The sequence below is a fragment of the Glycine max genome, chromosome 14 (genome assembly GCF_000004515.6).
Source record: "Glycine max cultivar Williams 82 chromosome 14, Glycine_max_v4.0, whole genome shotgun sequence".
NCBI lineage: Eukaryota > Viridiplantae > Streptophyta > Magnoliopsida > Fabales > Fabaceae > Glycine > Glycine max.
The window spans coordinates 7,118,193-7,138,426 of NC_038250.2; the positions used below are offsets into that span (position 1 = coordinate 7,118,193).

At 30.8% G+C, this 20,234-nt stretch overlaps 2 protein-coding genes across 5 annotated transcripts; both read right to left on the reverse strand.

The window, feature by feature from the left end:
• Positions 1–3,938: 3,938 nt before the first annotated feature.
• Positions 3,939–11,291, reverse strand: LOC100781222 (cold-regulated protein 27). 3 transcript variants are annotated; one of them, XM_041009331.1, is made up of 6 exons: positions 11,193–11,291; positions 8,156–8,218; positions 6,395–6,547; positions 5,486–5,774; positions 4,742–4,854; positions 3,939–4,640 (listed from the first exon to the last, which is right to left on the reverse strand). In XM_041009331.1, the coding sequence occupies exons 2-6, from the start codon at positions 8,213–8,215 to the stop codon at positions 4,575–4,577; spliced, it is 681 nt and encodes a 226-aa protein (XP_040865265.1). In that variant the 5' UTR covers positions 8,216–8,218; positions 11,193–11,291; the 3' UTR covers positions 3,939–4,574. The 3 variants fall into 3 exon arrangements, with proteins under 3 accessions (XP_040865265.1, XP_006595968.1, XP_003544460.1); XM_006595905.4 differs by lacking the exon at positions 11,193–11,291 and having other exon boundaries at positions 8,156–8,581; XM_003544412.5 differs by lacking the exon at positions 11,193–11,291 and having other exon boundaries at positions 3,939–4,176; positions 8,156–8,540.
• A 138-nt stretch (positions 11,292–11,429) lies between these two features.
• LOC100781770 (serine/threonine-protein kinase tricornered) lies at positions 11,430–18,249 on the reverse strand. Of its 2 annotated transcripts, XM_006595906.4 has the most exons (13): positions 17,887–18,249; positions 17,089–17,263; positions 16,891–16,974; positions 15,639–15,880; positions 14,924–15,146; positions 14,437–14,601; positions 14,235–14,366; positions 13,917–14,030; positions 13,234–13,281; positions 12,275–12,353; positions 12,072–12,128; positions 11,703–11,795; positions 11,430–11,623 (listed from the first exon to the last, which is right to left on the reverse strand). In XM_006595906.4, the coding sequence occupies exons 1-12, from the start codon at positions 18,078–18,080 to the stop codon at positions 11,737–11,739; spliced, it is 1,572 nt and encodes a 523-aa protein (XP_006595969.1). In that variant the 5' UTR covers positions 18,081–18,249; the 3' UTR covers positions 11,430–11,623; positions 11,703–11,736. The 2 variants fall into 2 exon arrangements, with proteins under 2 accessions (XP_006595969.1, XP_014622506.1); XM_014767020.3 differs by having other exon boundaries at positions 11,430–11,795; positions 17,887–18,248.
• Positions 18,250–20,234: the final 1,985 nt, after the last annotated feature.

Sequence of the window (20,234 nt, forward strand, 5' to 3'; positions counted from 1 at the left end):
AGTTTTTAAAATGGGTGGTGATGTGGTGGAATAATAACAATGATGGTGACAACGACAGGATGACGACAACGGTGACAGCAATGGTATGGTGGCAATGGCGCTTGTGCTGACGATGATAGTGACAATAATAATGGTGAAATGATGGTGGTGACAACGACAAGTCGACAACGATGGTGGGTGAAACAGTGATAACGACAATAGAGACGACATAATGGTGGTGGTGGAGGTGACAAAGGTGTATGGTGGTGGTGGTAGTGACAATGACGGTGGTGGTGGAATGGTAATGGTGGTGGCGGCACGGTGGCGATGGTGGTGACGGTGGTGGTGGAATGGTGGTAGTGGTATGTTGATGATAGTTTTATAAATATCAATGATTATAGTTATGATTGCAATAATAATAGTAATACGGATTTGAATGCAAACTTTAGAAAAAGAATGACATTGATATTTATAAGCATAAGTAGGAGAGATATTCACAGTTAAAAAAATACTTTACATCATATCTTATAAGTGAGATGTAATATATATTTCTCAAGGGGAAATACACACTTTGAGAAAAGATTAAACATTTTCAACCCATAAGATTAACACAGTAGTATAAGACTCTCATACATTCACATGCAGAAAAATGATCTATTTAGTGTGAAAGAATTAGTGTTTGATTCCTTTCATATGCAAAATTTCCTTGAGTTGACAAGTTAGAAGACACCAATAACCTATGATCTAGGATAAAAAAAAAATTAGACGCTCTTAGATCTTGTGTTACTTGATTTGGTGATCTAATATGAAATGTAAGAAGGTATTTTTGAACTCGTCATAATGTAGAAAGTTATATTTAAAACAAATCTTGATTTTATAAGTATTAAAACTTATTTTTAAACCAAATTCGTTTAGGTTAAGTCTTCTTAAGGCCCAACTTGTAACAATAAATTAACAAGTATGGAAGTTGATTTGCAAGTTAACACAGGCCACATATTGATTCATTTGCTGCATGTTTGATCATGCAACACATTTTTTCATCATGTCCAGATGGAAGCTTTCTATTGTAGCTAGCCTCTATATCTCTTACAAAATAAATGTGATTTAGTGTCTCCATAACATGTTTTCGAACATGCTGTTAATTATGAATAAAAACATATTTATGTGTTTAGATTCACATAAAAGACATTATAAGCTTATATTTTGACGTCAATTTCACTAAAGATGTGTAAGTTATAACGAGCAGCTTTCAATTTCATGAGAAAATTAAAGCCAAACATTCAATATTTGTTTTTTGTCGTTCATTTCTTTGTTCAAACATCTTGGATGTATTTTTTTTTTAAAATATTTTTCTTTAGTATATGATAATGACACTTTTTTTCTGTCACTAGGTACATTCATAAACACTCTCGAATCAAGTTGGGCAAACAACCAAGGTAAAGATATTGTGACAAAATTGAATTGGTGCGTCTGTGATATGGAGACTTGGGGCAGGAAAGTGAGATCAAGGTTCAGGGACTATATTCATAGATGTTAAAGAGTATTGGAGGACCTTCGTAGTGCTTCTGATGTGGAATCAATTCAACATTGCACTCATCTCTAAATTTGAAAGGCCTACATCCATGAGGGACTTAAAGCCAATTGCTCTCTATGTAATGTCAATTGGAAAAGCAGGAACAAGACTATTTGGGAAGGTAAGCATCAAACTTCTCAAGGAAAGTTTCATTATGCTAAACATTTCCTTGATGATTGGATTACTGCCAGAAGTGTGGTTAATTCCTCGGAACCTCACATATCTCCCCAACTTTTGCATTGCTGGGTACTTTAAGTGTAATGCTGATGCAAGTTTCCACCCTCAGGATCACAAAACTGGTATGGGTTACTGTTTTTGGGATGATTCTGGAACCTTTGTGGCGGCTAGAACATCCTGGAGCATCGGGCCTCTTGCAAGCTCTGCTATGGGCTTCTGAAATGGACATGACCCATGTAGTGTTCGAATCCAATTGTAAGTTGGTGGTTGACAACATTTTAGACATCTCTGAATTTGGCTCTATCGCTAGTCTCTTGCAACATCTAAACTATTCATTATGTTTTTGCTCAGAGACAAACTAAGGAACTGCCAGGCGTATCGCTGCCAATTTTGCATTATTAGCATAATATTTTAATTATGAGCTAATAAATTAATTATGTTATAGAATAATTAATATTGTTATATATAATATTAAAATTTTTAATGTATATTTAATGCGCGTGTAAATTTACATAATAAATTTTGTGATAATTAATTTTTATCTAATAATTAATTTTTTTACATATATAAATTATAAATAAAAATCATAGATTTAATAAAAATTTACATATGTAAAAAATACTAAATTTATTTAATTATGAATTGCTGTAATAAACATCTAAATATATCATTCAATTAAATATCATATTTGTTTAATTTTTAATCACTATAATAAACATTCAAATACATCATTCAATTAAATATCAAATTTATTTAAGTATTAATTACTCTAATAAACATCTAAATACTACATCCAATTAAATATCAAACTTTTTTAATTATCAAATTTTGTAAATAAAATAATATATAAAAAATTCAAAACATACGGATTGACAATCCATATGATTCATACAACGAAGTTCGATGATTTTTCGTTGTCAAATAAGAAGAAATGGGTATTAAAAAAATTCAAAACATATAAATTGTCAATCCGTATGTTTGATTTTTTTAAAATTATAATTTTTTATAATTATTTTATTTACAAAATTTGATATTTAATTGAATGTTATATTTAGATGTTTATTATAATAGTTAATAGTTAAATAAATTTGATATTTAATTGATGATATATTTAGATGTTTATTACAATGATTGAAAATTAAAGAAATATGATATTTAATTGAATGATGTATTTAAATGCTTATTACAACAATTCGTAATTAAATAAATTTGATATTTTTTTAGATATGTAAATTTTTATTAAACCTATAATTTTTATTTACAATTTATATATGTAATCAAATTAATTATCACAAAATTTATTATGTAAATTTACATGTGCACTAAATATACATTAAAAATTTTAGTATTATACATAACGACATTAATTATTTTATAATATAATTAATTTATTAGTTTAATTAATTAAAGTGATATGTTAACAATACAAAAATTACATATTCTTGTTTGGACCACTAATTTCAAAATTATATTTTTGAAAAAAAATATCATGGATCTCATACGGATTATCCGTCGTCCGTATCATCATTTTTCTGTTATACTGGATGTACTAGCAAAACTGCTAGGAGGATCTAACAGTTCCCACAAACTAATAGTGTTGCACATAGCTCATGTAAGTCCAACTATCATTTATCATATTCTTGGTTGTATCTTTGACATTATTTATTTTGAAATGCTTTAAGTTGAATTCCATAAAATAAAATAAATTACATTCATAAACATGAAGCATATAAAATTAAAAATGATTACTCGTTAAAACTTTTTATTTATTGAAAATGACAATTAAATTCTTAACATTGCAAGTAAAAATTATCTTGAATTATAATTCTTTTTTACTGAAACATATTACCAGTGATATATTTAAAATCAATGTGTAAATAAATTAGAACAAATTTTTATACTTAAAAAGAAAAAAAAACAGAAAAAAATGTGGTAAAATAAGTAATTAGTTGAATAAAAATATAAAAATCAATATAAAAATTAGTATATGAACAACACATCTCTATATAAAAAAATAGATTCGGATTCATTACTTGGAGACTAATTGCACTCATTTAGATTCTCTTTAAAGGCAAATATTTTTAGTGGATCCAACTAGAACTGGAATAAAAGAATCGAAAATGACTCAAATTAGTTTTCAATTCATAAAATTAACCAAAAGCTTTCATGTATGTACACATATCATCATCATAATTAAGACAAGCTAAAATCAATTGAACCCAGAAATTTTTGTCATAGCCAACAACTCTACAAAACCCCAAACATGGGTATACATAAAAAAAACATTGTATCTTAAAATTCCGGGTACAATATTGGCATGTGCAATTTTCCGCCTGTTCCCTTTTGACTCTGAGGCTAAGTAAGAATGTGTCATCCATAAAAAGTTACAGCGAATCACACTTCTGCCTATCCCTCGTATTGTAAGTGAGTAAATATTATTTTGTTCCCTGAAAATTTTGAGACCAGTCACATTAGTCCTAAAAGATCAAAATCAAGAAAAATGCTAGTAACATTTTCTACCACTTTTATTTTTGTTATTGATTAAAATTGGTTGAAAACTACAAAATCACTGTGTGAGACCATTAAATAAGAACTGAAGCCCATAAAATTTTATAATTTTTAATAAATTTTAAATAATAATAAAAAAGTATATTCGAAAGTGTTTGCTAAGAAGTACATTGCTAATATTTTTCCCGGGTTGAAAAATGAAAAAAAAATCAATATCAGTTTAGGATTGATCGACATTTTTAATCTTTAGGGACGAGAATAGAAAATTTCATATTTGAGAGACTAACGTGACCAACTCTAAATCTTGCAAGAAAACAAAATAGTGTTTCACTCTATTCTAAGCAGCAGAAACAAAATTCTTGGTAAAATCTCCACCAGAAGAAGATTTTCTGTTGGGGACCATCTGAAATGCAATTTGAAATGGTCATAACTTAGTTCCAACCACGCACATGAAATTCTGAGATCCCTGGCAACAAAAACTTATGATATAAAATAAAATATTACCTGATCATTGCTTTGTGCATCACTTATCAAAGATCTCTGTCGTTTCACCTTGCTTTTTTTATTTTGCTTTTTGCCTTTCACTTCTTCATCAACAAAGTTCTGGTCTGACATCTCTGAAAGAACCAGACAGTCAAATTAAAAAAATACTTTAATAAATGAATTATATGTATTGGCATTCATAAATCATAGAGTGGGTACACAAAAAACAGTAAGCTAAATTATTATGTTGCGGACGTTATGGTTGAGTTACGCCCGAAATCTTCACATGCCACACCCAAACTATGAAATCTTTTATGTGTTTGATAATGGTTAGATAATCACGTTAAAATGCTAACTAATGGTCTCCACTTAAATAAGCATTCATATGGTTGATCTCACATTGAAAAATTGATCATGGATCCAAAATTGTTTTTTTGAATTAAAACAACTTTAGGTAGTTGTCGTGTTAGATTAAAAAATTTATACTATATTGCTTTTAGAATAATAAATTCAAATATAAATCATTTCAAAATCAATGTTGTAAATCGGTAATCCAAACCATTCTAAAGGTAGAACTTTAGCACTCTACCTATTATACTCTGTCTAAATGGTCTCCACTTACCATTTGTTTTTCACATTTGGTCTTAATATAAATTAAAACTCAACAAATAAAACAATGCGGGTTATATTATGCATCACATGCAGGAAAGCTCAGACAGTAAAGCCAAATTTAAAGCAGAGGATTAGATGAAGATTTTGGCTCACCTGTATCACTACAAAGCATATCCTTATGGCAGATTCGAGATTCACACAAATGAAGATGTCCTGATCCAGAGGGAACTCCTTTCCTTTGGCCTAAATCAACAACATTACTTGTGGTAGTAACACTTTCTTGAAGAGATGGAGCTACTATGCTTCTCTGTTTGCTTGAAAATCGGTAGTGCTGAATCCATGGATTTTCCATCAAATCATGACACTGGTTAATCCTACTCATTTGCGGATTCACTCTCTCAAAATTGATTTTTTGCCAACAGCCACCACGTAGTACCTTGAACTGTTATTATTGAGAAAAAGAAAACTTAGTTTTGTCAAGGTGTAGAAGAGGAAGGATATACAAGATATAGGATGATCAAACTCTACAGGTTGTGTGTATAATCCTACATAAGGCAATGTCCCACATTAATTTCAAGGAGGGGAAGAAAAAGAAAGACAACAAAAAAAGGTAAATAATCTATACTCGGACGGTCTAATCACAAATTGACCTGCATGATAAATTAATTAACTTTTACAATAATTATCTTAAAAGTCATTTATCATTATTTCTTATTGATTGATACTGACAGTGTACAAAATTTTGCACTGATAATGCATATAAATGAAACTCAAATGAAAAATGATGACATTCATGATAACAACCAAACCCCTCTGCCAAAAAATACATATTGAGAGAAATGTTAGCAACATTCTCTCTCTTTATAATTGGCTGAAATTTATTGAAAAATGACTCCTAATTTAGAAGTGAGACCAACCAAAATTTGTGATTTATAATAAATTTCAGTCAATCATAGAGATGATTAGAAATAAAGTGTTACAGAGATTGTCGCTAGCATGTGTGTATATTAAAAAAAAACAAGTCAAATTTATGGAGTGTGTAGAAAAAATTAAAAAGGCAACCTGGCCGGAAGTGGTAGCAGAGTCATATGAAGTTTTCATTTGCTTAGAATCATATAACTGATTAACGAAAGATGCTTCTATAGACTTGATATACATGCTGTGTTTCTCGTCTGTCCACTCTGGGGCCATTGTGGATTCCGTCTCTCTAATGCCCTGATGTACATATGAAATCAGCCAAAAATATGTTAATAAAAATATAGTATATGATTAATATGCCAATAAAAGTAAGTTAATAGCGATCGGAAAAAGAAAAGGAAAGGAAAACAAAGTTCTATACATATCTTAAAACCACTTTTACTGATAAGAAAATACTATCTTAAAACAACTTTTGAACAAACTTATCCAAACAAAAACTAGCTGAATTTGAATATAATTATATATATAATATATTATTGAAATAATCTAATATTCACAGTTGTCCTAAACACATCCTAATGTTAGTTATTTGTTTATAATTTCACCAATATCAAAATGTTAAACGCACTCAATCAAAAGTTCAAAGTTTAAACAGAGGCCCTTCTTTTTTTACACTAAACACTTGATCAAAGTTTTGTCAATTCGTTTCCTATTTAATTTACATATAATTTTTTATAATAAAAAAACTCATTAAAACATATTTCCTCAATTGACAATCCATCAATTGATTTGTTTCATCAAATAAACACTTCTCTCTTTTTTTATTTATTTAGAAAATGGCACTGTAAATAATTAACCACCACTACGGCCCTCCTTTTTTTTAATCTAAATCTCTGCTATTATTATTTGGTTTAATTTCATAAAGTAAATATAATATGAAACCAAAGTCTGGCTTAATAATGTACCCAAATAAATATCTTGCTTAATCATACATTAAATATACAAACATCTTTTATACACAAAAAATAAAATACAGAAGCTTCATATTGATATTAGTGAATGAGGGTCTTGCACGATTAATTGGCTATAAGAAGACAACAGATAAATAATGCATATGCAATCCAAACATCCACTTAAATGGGACCACGGAGCTTATGTTTTATGACTTATGAGAAATATTATTACCAATCCCCGACTCTACAAAGTCTTTAATTTAATATCTAAGGGATACAAGTATAATTGAAAAAAATAGTAATTAATATTGTAGCCTTTTAAATCAATAATTGACAGTTAAATAAAAATATTTTTCCTTCTTAAATAACCAATAAAAAAAAAGAAATACAACCCATCACAAGTTTAGTCATATATTTATTTTGTCGACAGAATACAAGCACTAAGTTATAAATATAAAAATACAATAGTTAAAAATACTTACACTTATCATGATCATTATTACACATACTCTACAAACTTAATGATCTGATTTTCTTTTTACGACAATTTTTTTTTTAAAAAAAACTTCTAATATTAAACGTTAAACAAGTTAAAACATTAAAAAAAAAAAAACGAAGAAGCCCTGAAAAAGGAAACTTGAACCGCAAATTCACACAATCTCCATCATTTAAATGTTCGTTATGTCTACATATAAAGAAAGAAACAAAATAAAAAAAAGCTATGGCATGAACGGAAAATTCTTTATTGTAGATCAAACGAAAGCATGAACGAATTTACTTCTAACAATAACAATATGTAACATACTAACATCCTAAACATCAAGTATAGTTTAATTGTAATCCTGCAGAAGAAATTATAACTGTTCATATGATATGCAAACAAATCAAAGGAATTAATCAAATTAACCGGTGGAAGAACAAATACGAAGCAATAAGGAGAGAGAAAAGATACCTGCGTGGATGAACTCGTTCGAGTTTCTTCTGTTCTTACTAATCTGAAATTGTTCTTCATCTTCTGTGCAAGAATGGAATGGTGGTGGTGAAGGGAATGAATAAGAAGGAGAAAGGGGCGGTGATGGAGAACAAAAAGGAAATACAGTTGTCTGCGCTTTTACACGTGTCGTGGGGCCAGGCCCTCGCCACGTCACCGTCAGGCTACATTAGCATGGGAGATAAGACGCTGCGGTAGATATTTTCATCTCCAGCATCCAAAATATCTGTTATCCTCTCTCCTCACATTGTTTATCTTTTTAATTATTATTTAAATATAAATATATATGCTAGTGGCATCAACAGTGATACTATTCACCCAAGAAAATAAATATCAATAGTACTACTGCACTTAAAAATCTGCCCCTCCTTGCTGTTCCTATTTCACCAGTGCTTTTTTTTTTTTTCTGGCCATTTCCTAGATATTTTATTCCTGCACTTTTACTTTCGGAACCTTGTTTTTTTTTAAGTAATCCGATCAAATAACATCTCAATTTCTCATATAATCAAATTACTGTTTTTCTATTATCATCATCAAATTACTGCTTTTGTTTTCTAGATAAGAGATTCGACGTTTTGTTTACGGTTTTTTAGAATTTAATTATAATACAATTAAGTGTTTTTTTTTATAGTGTCATCTAATTAGACTTAAAAGGTTACATTTAAGATAATTTTTTTATTAATTAACTATGTTAATTTTAATGCTGCATGAAAATTAAAGTCAATTAATGTAAACATATCTTCTTTCTTTTTTGGTACAGATCTTATATCTTATTTTATTGTATTAAAAGTATAAGAGTGATGCGACCAACAAAAAAAAAAGTACAAGAGTGATGCGTTTTGATTTGCTCGTTTAAGATATTTCATTTTTAAAGATTTTAACACAGAACAAAATGATGAATTATACTTCCTTTGAAAAGGAGATTGGGTAATATTTTAAGGCTACAAAATGAGGTTTTTCTTTTTTTGTTGAATATAAAAATGAGTTTAAGTTCAATAAAGTTGGATCTTGTGTGATCTAAAGGTTAAAAAGCATACTAAGCTTTTCAAAAAGTATTTATATGTTTATTGAACTATTGATGCATTTGTCATGAAGAGGTAATGAATTTTATTTGAATCAAAATTACGTTATTTATGATTTTCTTAAAAAAAATTCTTATGATTTAAAATAAATAAATATTTTAAAATTATTTAATCAATATTCTAAAAGCATTAATTAACATTTGTCTTTATATATAATGCATTATTACATTACATAATGGGGTTGAGTGGCGTATAATTTGATCTCAAGTCAACTAATTCGTAGACGGCATTGGGAAGGGATTAGATTATTAGAAAAGAAAAATAAGAAAGAGAAAGGAAGAATGCGGCTGTAATTTAACAAACAAACGAATCACGACAAAGGACGATATCCGCGAGCGGTATAGAAAACAACGGCGGGGACAGAGCCACATGACGCATCCTATTCGTTACTACTACCAGCTGAAACTGAAGCCAAAAATGAAATAAACAAATATCCCAACAAAGCTCATGAGAAGTATGAAATGGGTCCATAGATGATGGAACACATGATGATATGAATTATGAAGCATCGCGCTGCTACAACACCAGCATCCGTTTATCTCTGGACCCTGATGCTCTTCTCGTTTGGTATAAGCCTTTGGTTGTTGGATTTGTTTGAAGATATATATGATTATATTTTCAGAAATGTCATTTTCGAGAATAGTATACTTGGTTCTGTTAAAGAAAGAAAAATGTCATCTTTTGATAAACTTAAAAGCATGTTTGGTTATAGCTTTTTTGATATCGTTATTTAAAAAGAAATGAATATACTGAGAATGTTTTCTTTTTAACTCAAATGATCTGAAAAAAGAAACAATGAGAATGAAAGTCAATAAATTAATTTCATGATAATTTTCAATATTTCCATGTAAAAAATAAAATATCTATTTATCACCATAAGAATGAAAATAAAGTGAAAATAACAGTCCTAGAAATTAACAAATATGATAATATCATAGGTTCAAAAATGACTTTCATATGAATAGCTTTACAAAGCTCAAAACGCACAGTCTTATAGAAACCCTACAATTATTACTTATTATTATTATTTTCTTAATTACATTATTATTTTCTTAATTACATTTTACTTCAGGGTCCTTTAATTATTAAAGTTAAGTTTTACCATCAAATATCTAGACCTTTAAATCTTTTAATTTCGCAATTTGTGGATGTTCTTGTAGGGTTAGTTTTGAGGACCCTGAACCGCATGAACCGTGATTGGTCTGTTTCCTTACAAGTTACAACATGTTTATCATGAGGCTAATATTGGGAGTCACCAAACCCAGTCCCCCTTTGTATTAGAATACAAGCAATTATACACAAACATCCCATTATTTTAAACATTTTATCAAAACATCTTTTTTTTTTCATCTCTCTTTCTTTTGGGATAATCCCCCCTCCTACCCTTAGCACTTCCTCCCTTGAGTATCTTTCCAAGGAAAAAAAATATTAAAAACTTGAGAGGTGAAATCAAAAGCTTTGATTAGCAATTTTAGAATTCAATAAAAAAAAAATTGATAAATTTTGTAAAACTTGTAAGGGTGAAATCAAATGTTTTGATTAGCAATTTTAAATCAAAGTGTTGAAAACAATAATCACATTAGTTTGTAAAGATTTTACATGAAAATATTTTTAATAAAAATAAATTTTAAACAAGACTTTATTGCAACAATTATAAAAAAAAAAACAAGAGAATAAATAAGTAAAAACTATTTGAGGACTGAAATTACTCTTGACTACAAAAAAAAAAAAAAAAATCGCGTGTTTGATTGGACTTTACCTCGCACTAGATGTGCTTGAAACGTTAAGCAACTAATACTAATTTCCAGGTTTTTTTTAACAATTATGACCTGAATTTCACGTAATACGTAGAATTGTAACGCAATTCCAAACACTTACTTAAAAAGGTAGATTTCAGGAAGAAAAATGTAACTTACGTTGCTGTTTGATGCAGCTATGCTCACAAACAGGCCTTTGACACTCCTAGAATTCGGTTTTCCTTTTTTCTGAAATGTAATGAGTTAGTCAGATTAGAGTTTTCCCCCCAAACCATATATATTAGCCCTTAGTAGGATGTGTAGGGTGTGACAACGTATATATAAACACACTATTTGTTGCAAAAAAAAAAAATGATCAAAATATCTGTATACAAAAATAAAAAGAAAGAGAAAGAATAGACAAAATTTCTTCATTACTTTACAGCATAAATGATTGGATTTCAGGAGATTGAAACGGAACTGTATATGAACAGCACAGGTCTCACTTCAACAAGTAAAGGATAGCATCATATCTTTTGAGCAGTAGAACAGAGCTGCATGATATTAACCCCGCCATGATCCATGACCTTACTCCAGTGCCCAGTCTTGACCTGTAATTGAATTATGAATATGCTTGCTAACATTCAGTCATCTACAATCTTCAAACGCCAAGCATAAAGAATAGCATACAAGATCCAGTAAATGTAAAACAAGTTAGTTTGATTCAAGCTTCTGGCTTCTGCTCACTTTCTGGTATGACAGTATCTTGCAAATCAATCTGACCTGCATAACCAAAGGGTGCTATTACATCAGCTGTAAAATAGCAGAGATGAACCTCACATACCAGATTATAGTCATCAGTCAATATTGGTCATATTGGAAGAAATAAAGCTACACCAATGTTGCAATTTTCATTTGTCAAAAATATTTATTCTCCTCAGGGATGATTGCGAAATTTTGAGACATGTAAATTGTTTACTCCATCCAATGGAACCAAAAGAAAGACTGCATACGTGCATGCCTTGCATATGTGCATTAAGTATATATAGCTGTTCATACCTAACAAGGTAATCAAGGAAGGGGTTTTCAATGATCCGTTTACTCTGATATCTGCATCTGCAAATGTCAAAATCTGAGGATTAATGTTGGACCAGGTTTCTTATTACATACAAATTTAAATCCAGGAAATCACCGATCAGACAAGCATAAATCTAAAATTATGTCTTATGCTACAAAAGTATGAACCACCATAAGTTGCATACCTGAACTTTCAAGTGATTTAAGGATGTCTGACTTCTTAAAAGTATATCCTATGAAATTGTTATCTTTGGACGTCAGCATCTGCAAGAGTATCATAAACAAAAATAAAATATCAAAAGATTGCAATTTTAAATAAATAGTAAATTAGTTATCAAAGAATCTGGAAAATTCAGAAGACAACAGCACTACTGTGTTTTTGAAAGACCTATTGAAGCAGAGTTTCAAGTGGAATAAACTTAACAATAAAACACAGAAACAGAGGATAAAATGCTTCAATTTGATAAGTAGAATATACTGTACTACTCATTGAAATTAACATGAGCCTCTAAACCTATGAATATCAGTAAACATAACAGGAGGAAGATGTAATTTAGCCAAAAAAAAAAAATTAGTCCAGGTTAATAGTTAAAGGTATGGTGCAACCAAAAGGAAGTGTTCTATTTTATCTTTGCACTTTCCCCTCGCACCTGCACACATATGTTAATTGCAATGGAAAAGTTCTAAGACAGCAGCAGATGTGCTACATTTAAAAGACTACTGAAACAGAGTTTTCAAATAAACTTGGCAATAAACTATAAAATTTCATTAACACAACATAGAGACCTTAATTTGTGTTAATGGAATTTTTTAGTTTACTTATCCATCAGAATATATTGTATCCTTCATCAAAATAACATTAAAATGAATATACGCCTCCAAACCAAAAACAGTATTGGACTAACCTATGAAGATCAGTAAATATAACAGGAGGCAGACATGATAATTAAAAAAAGAAATCAATCCGAGTTAATAGTTGAAGTAAAAGATATTGTGCAAGCAAAAGGAAGTGTTTTTTTTTTTTTTTATGTTTGCACTTTGCCCACTATACACACCCGCATATGTATGTATGCCACGAACAAGAGAACCAAGTAAGCTCTTACTAACAATCTTGATAGATTACAAGCATAAGAAAATAAGTCACCTTCCGCCAAGGTCCAACAGATGCTGTTACAGATGGTGGGCCATCGACCTGCCAATGATTGAAATCACATGTTTAGGTGTGTGTAGAGTCCTTAGACTTTAGAAAGCATAAAAAACAGAAAACATAAATAGCCACATGGCTAAAAATTTTGCAAATTATTCTGTCATTGACTCATTGTCAATAAAACAAAATAAAAAACACATGGGCAGCCAAATAAACTCTTGAGCAAACCAAAATCAATATAAGATTGGGGAAACAGTTCTCAATAAATATATAATCATTTATAGCCAGCATTTACTTTGTCCCTTTGAAAACATGCCAATTCTTTCAGCACCATTTTAAAGAATTTGTTTTCAACCCCCAATTTATATTAATTTTAAATTCTTTATAGATGATAGAGTGGACCTTATGTGTCCAAGCAAGACCCCTTATGTTGAACATACAAAAACAGTAGCAGGAGGAAGAATAGTTTTTCTTTTTGATGAAAATGGGGGTGGAGGAGGGGGGATAGAAATTGAGAGAGCTCATACAACTAAATCATTTAGGATACTATATGCATAATGCTGTTTCATTTACATTCATCAAATGTTTGGTAATTACATGATTTTAGAACATGAGAAATTATTGCATAATAAATTTCACTCATTTCCAATGCATATGAATAAATTATTGCATAAACTTACTTCAGGAAACTTCTCAAAATTTTGAGTATCCAAGTCCCCAGTGACCGTAGGTTTATAAGCAGCTTCTGATTCATAAAGCATGTCCCACTGAATACCCTTGAACCATGGATGAGCCTGAAAAATCAAAGTACTGATTTGTTAAGAGAGGACTTTCGCCAATTATCAGGGCATAACAATAACAGGCAACTTTCAGGGCATAACATCAAATCATGCCTAGAATAAATAGCTTGAGACAAGGAAAACAAAATGAGAAATATGGTTTACACTAGTATTTGAAGGAATTGTCATAAAAAATGGTCTACCAATGAGAGTTGTCACCTTTATTTCTTCGACTCCTCTGGTTCCTAGTCTTGAGTCAACATCACATAGTAAGCGACAGATCAGATCCTTTGCTTCAGCTGATATCTTGGGTTCGTCAGGGAATTTCAGGCATGTTTTCCAGTTAACAATCTGACACAATACAGAAGCACCAGGTTATTATGAATAAAAAGAAGATATGAAGAGAAATCAATCATATTACCTTACGGCAGGCCATCCTTGGATCATCGGAACAAAATGGAGGATACCCAATAAGCATCTCATACATGATCGCTCCAAGAGACCACCAATCGCATTCTATTCCATAGCCCTTCTTGAGCAAAACTTCAGGTGCCATATAATCAAGAGTTCCAACAGTTGAATATGCCTGAGGAAACATAGAAATTGGTAACAATTAACAGACTTTATATATCAAACAAAATTACCACTTAATATTACACATCAGTAGCCAATAACATAATAAATTTTGAATATCATCAAGACTCAAGAGCATATTTGTATTTGGTTATTGACTTTTTTTTAATCTGTCCCAGAAAGATTTTGATTATAAACTGAACACAAAATAAACTAATCCAAACACACATTTAGTCATTACTTCTTATACTTTTGACTATTTGTTCGTTATGCCAATAATAGTTACAAATCTTACAATACCCACTAAAGAACATGAAATGGGAAGAGAGGCATACCAATGCACGGCGATTACGTTTCCACTGCTGTAATCGCTCCTTTGGCATCAACCAAGGAGAGACAGAATATGCTTCAGTTTCACTAGTTGATTCTTGACCAGTAAGATCTTCATTTTCCAATAAAATTGATGAATACTTATCATCAAGAGGCTTACATAAGCCAAAGTCTGAAAGCTTCAAATGGCCATTTTTATCCAGTATCAGGTTATCTGGTTTAATATCCCTGCACAGGCAGAATATATTGGATTGAGCATAACTATACCGATTTCCCTAGAGAAAAATTATTTCCATGCAGAAATTTTGAAATCTTTCTCAAGAAACATTATTTTTAAAACCTAAAGATTTTCTTAATGTTATTGAAAAACCAATTCACTGTACCATAATTTTATATGAATCATTTCACAACAGCATAAAAGTGGGCAATAACCAAAGAGATGATGCAATATATTCCTTTCAATCAGAAAAGCTAAATTTTACACGCTCATAATCAGCATTATTCCTTGTAAAGAGTGGTAAGCTGCATACAAGTACGAATACTGTTTTTTGATTATTTCAAAGCAGACAGTGTTATATCTTTGTTAGACCAAGCCATAAGCCAATCATGTTGTACCATACAAGTATTCTCTGCCCAGCTACTTATAGCCTCTTATGCATAAAGTGGCTAACCATTGCCTACCAATAGAACAAAAACTGAACAGTGTGATAATAGCCATACCTATGTACATAGTTGTGTTGATGTATTGAGTGAATAGCAAGAATGCTTTCAGCAATGTAGAAGCGAGCAACATCTTCAGAAAGAATATCTTCCCTCATTAACAATGTCATAATGTCACCACCAGGTAAATATTCCATGATGAGATATAGGAAATCTGAATCTTGGAATGAATAATGGAGTTTGACTATGCATCTGCTATCAACCTCTGCCAGCAAGTTCCTCTCAGATCGAACATGTTCCACCTGAATTAGATTGACATCATGATGTAAAAACAAATATACAAATTGCTCCCAAACGTCAGAATACCTTCTAATGATATTTTTTTGTCTAATTGCATTGGAAATTTTAATCTGTAACAGAATTGAACCCTAAGCCCCTACATAATGAATGTTTTTATTCCATTTTTATCCAATGTCAAAGACATATGGCATCTGCTCCACAACAGGTAAATACAATTGTGAGACAACAGAGCTGCTGGAAACAGCAGGAGCCTTCTAAGGAAGAAGCAAGTTATCTTCATTGTAAAGTGCCTTCTCAACAAAGGAAAGCGAGATGGTCACACAAGAACAAGTCAGACAACCTCAAGTGGATATTATCTAATGACTAGCACTTTGTTTTCACAGGATTGAATTCCAGACATAAAGTTCAATTTCTACAGCGTAGTGTGATGATCTCAGTCAGATAGATATTGTCATATTGAAAATTGAAATAACTCCTACCAACTAAACAGGTCAACCATTTAGAAAACTACACAAAGTAAAAGCATTTGCATTGATGTAGCTAAAATACAATTATGTGCTGATAAGATGCAAATTAGCATAGGCATCTCAGCTAGATTACTTAATGTTGGGTGTTAAATTCTAATTTTACCATATATATGACAAGAATCAAACCAACATAACATCAGATAGTGTAACTGGGAAAGTATTAATGCAATTGATTAAATGGAACTATGGAAGGAACAAAAAGGCTGGTGAATTGTGAACAAGGTTTTAAGTTGCAGTCGCAGTCGCAATTTTGTCGTGATCCTTGACATTGTGGGAAATTGCAGACAATCATGAGCGATGATGCAACCCCAATTGCGGTCACAAAGAGCCAAAAAAAAACTTGACATTACAACTAAAATTGCAGTTGCGGACCGCACCGTTTTTTAAAACCTTGATTGTGAATTTTGCTTGTTTTCTGTAATAACTGTTATGCATATGAAGATTGGTGTATTGAATTATTATGCATTAAGTTTGACAGCTGGTACCTGTCCACGACTAAGCATCTCTGACTTCTTCAATTTCTTCATGGCAAAAATCTCTCCCGTACCTTTAGCACGACATAACCTCACCTACATTTTTCTTAAAATGATAAGAACGTATAGCAAAGCATAAACATATTAAGTTCTTACCACCAGCACACTACAACAACCAAAAGTTCATGAAGTAAGATTATGTTTGCGTACCTCACCGAAAGCACCTTTCCCAATCACCGTTAACTGCTCGAAGTCATCCATTCCAATTTTACGTCTCTGAAGCCTCATGTACTCAGTTTCTCGGCGCTCCAAGTTCCTCATCATTTCCTCCTGCTCCTCAGCCGATATCTGAGACTCCTGCACTTTTCTCTGAAGCGCTCTGCGTCTGAAACAGAAAGCAACACAAATGTATAAGCTAGGTAACCACTTACACCATAATTAATTCAAATCATGTGATATTATTATCTTCACAAGTGATCATGTATACCGAATTTTAGATAAATCATTATATAGACATTCATAGTAATGATATTATAATTAACATTAACTTATGAAGTTTCAAGTTTCAACAATACGTTTTAATGGAGCGGTTGTTCAATAAAGTACCATCAACATAAACTCGCTCCACTTAACAAGAATCATTCGACGAAAATCTATGAAATTCAACATCAAAATTATTAAATGCTGCGTGCATATATGAACACGAGAATCTCTCTGCTACGAGCAACGAGTCTCTCTATTGTAAAAAAGAGCATTCAAACGGATAAATTCGGATACAAGCCTAACGCGTTGTCGGCGAAAGAAACTCGAAGATGAGATGCGGAGGCAGAGGAAGAAGGACGGAAAATAAACGATTAATAATTCACATTGAAATCGGATTATTAAATGCTCCACCGCGAAATCGATCCTGAGAGTGCGAAACTATTAAATGCAAGAGAGAAAGAACAGTGAAATAGGAATGAAAAGGTAGGTGAGCGAGGTAGGTAACGAAGGTAGCGTAGTACGCACCTGTCTTTGCGATCCTGCAATCCTTGGAGATAGTTTTTGTAGTGATTCTCGATGAATTGCTTGGCGGCGGCGGCTTTCTGGCGCGTGACCGGAGAGGAGACGGATACGTCGGGGGAGGCGGAGTCAAAATCTGCGGCGCGACCGTGCTTGAGGTTGATGGCGCCGAGCCTGACGGTGGCGTCGTAACCATCCATGGTGGTTGGGATCTGCGACGGCGAGAGTGAATCTGAGAAAAACGCGAAGTGACGTGCGGAGCAAGCAAAGGACGCGTCAATGGTGGAGGGTGATGCTAGTAGTAGTGCCGTGCTGTAGCTTGTGTTGTGTTGTTGGTGTGAGTGAGAAACGAACTAGTAAATAAAATGCTTCAAAGCTGTAGCTAGCTGTCTTATAAGTTTAATAACTCAGTTATCGCTTCTCCACGTCTTCGTATTTTATTTTTATGTATATTTTCAGTTTTAATGTAGTAATAAAATCTTGTGAAATTCGTTTTTAACGTAATTACTAGAAAAATTAATAAAATTATTATTATTTTATAATATATAATGATGAAACTATATATATATTTTCATTATTCGTATCTAATCACAAACTGTAATATATATTAGTTAATTATATAATAATAATAATTTTGAAATCACCGTCAAAAATATATAAAAAACCAAAAAAAATATTGATTGAAAATTTATATTGAGAGAGAATTTTTATTAATTTTTTTAATTAAATTCTGCTTTTTTTTTTATTTTTTGCTCGATTTTTAAGAAAAATAAAAGAACAAAACATGTTTTAGGATCTTCAATGTTTGGTTAAAATTGATTCTAATCTCTATATTTTGTAAGTGATTTATTTTGATTTTTGTATTTTAAAAAGTTAGTGAACTTTATCCGCTTAAAATACTAGAATGAGAGACAAAAGTTATCTATTATGAAAAAAATATTTATGATGGATAAAATCATCTTTTTAAAATACCAGGACAGAACTTAATTATAATGAAATATTGAAATTCCTAAAATGCATTTTACCCGAAAAGAATATTGTCTTTTGAACCGTTTCACCTTTAGTCAATGACCCTGATGAATAGCAACTTCGTCTTTGCGTACTATTATTTAAGATTTTCTAGGACTTTCGAAGAAAGTAAAACTAAAAAAGTGTATAATGTAAAATAAAAATTATTTAATAAAACTTGGTTGACTGAGAAATGTTTTTTTTTTATCTGATAACACATTTAGAATTTAAGAATTCAGAAAAAAATTAAGATGAGTTGAATTTGACGACCTTTGTAATGAGAATCAAATCCATATCATTTTGAGATATGAATTCATTTTTTATTAACCAAAGCAACTTGTTGGTAAATTTAAGAGTTTATATTTGATATATAAAATAAGGATTTTATTTATTAGTGTCATTAGAACATTAAGAAACTAAAAAAAAAGAAAAACATTTATTATCTAAATAACATAAGAGTGTAAAAAATAACATGAATAATATAATTTTAATTTTTTAATAATATTATTAAGAAGGTCATAAAATAAATGGCTTTTGGTAAGTAGTAGTCCTAGAAGTGATGGGAGGATGAATTAATGTAATATTTGTGTTGGGTAAAGAATGAGTGAATGAATGAATGGAGTGGGATGGCATGGTTTTGCTTTGGTCAAATGATGAGATGAAGTGGTGGAATCTTTGGGAGCATTCTGCATCCATCCATCATTTATTATATTACTATTACTATCTGATTTTGACTTGTGAAGAGAGTTACAAATAAAGCTATTGTCGGCGGAGATCCAAATGCATATGGAATAGAAACAAGGTAGTACAGATCCAACTTCTTAGGATTCTGCGTGAATTTCACGCATCCATTGCACCAACCCAATCTGTGGGATCCAACTCCCTCTTTTCTCCCCATATGCTTATTGTTTAATTTTTTATAATTAATCTTTATAAACAAATTTGATTGATTGTTTTAAATTAATCATATTCTTTTTATTTAGAATATTTAAATATAATATCTTGTTTAGATCAATGACTTGTGGGACATTTAGCCTTTTTCAAAAATATATAGGTTTTTTTTGGTCAAAATAAAAAGATAATTTTTTTCCGTAGATCTTCTAAAGATATAGATAAAATAATACATTATATTTCTTTTTTTTTTATCCTTTTCTAAATAAAAAAATTAAGTGAATTGAATTTTAAAAAAATCATCACAATTAGAACAAATATCATTATGAATCAAAAATAGATAGTGTTTTTACACAAGTTCTTCACTCATCTAACATGTAATACTACCTTCTTGTTTTGATAACTCTTTATCAGAGGAACTCTAATGATAAAGTAAATAAAGGTATGAGATGTAT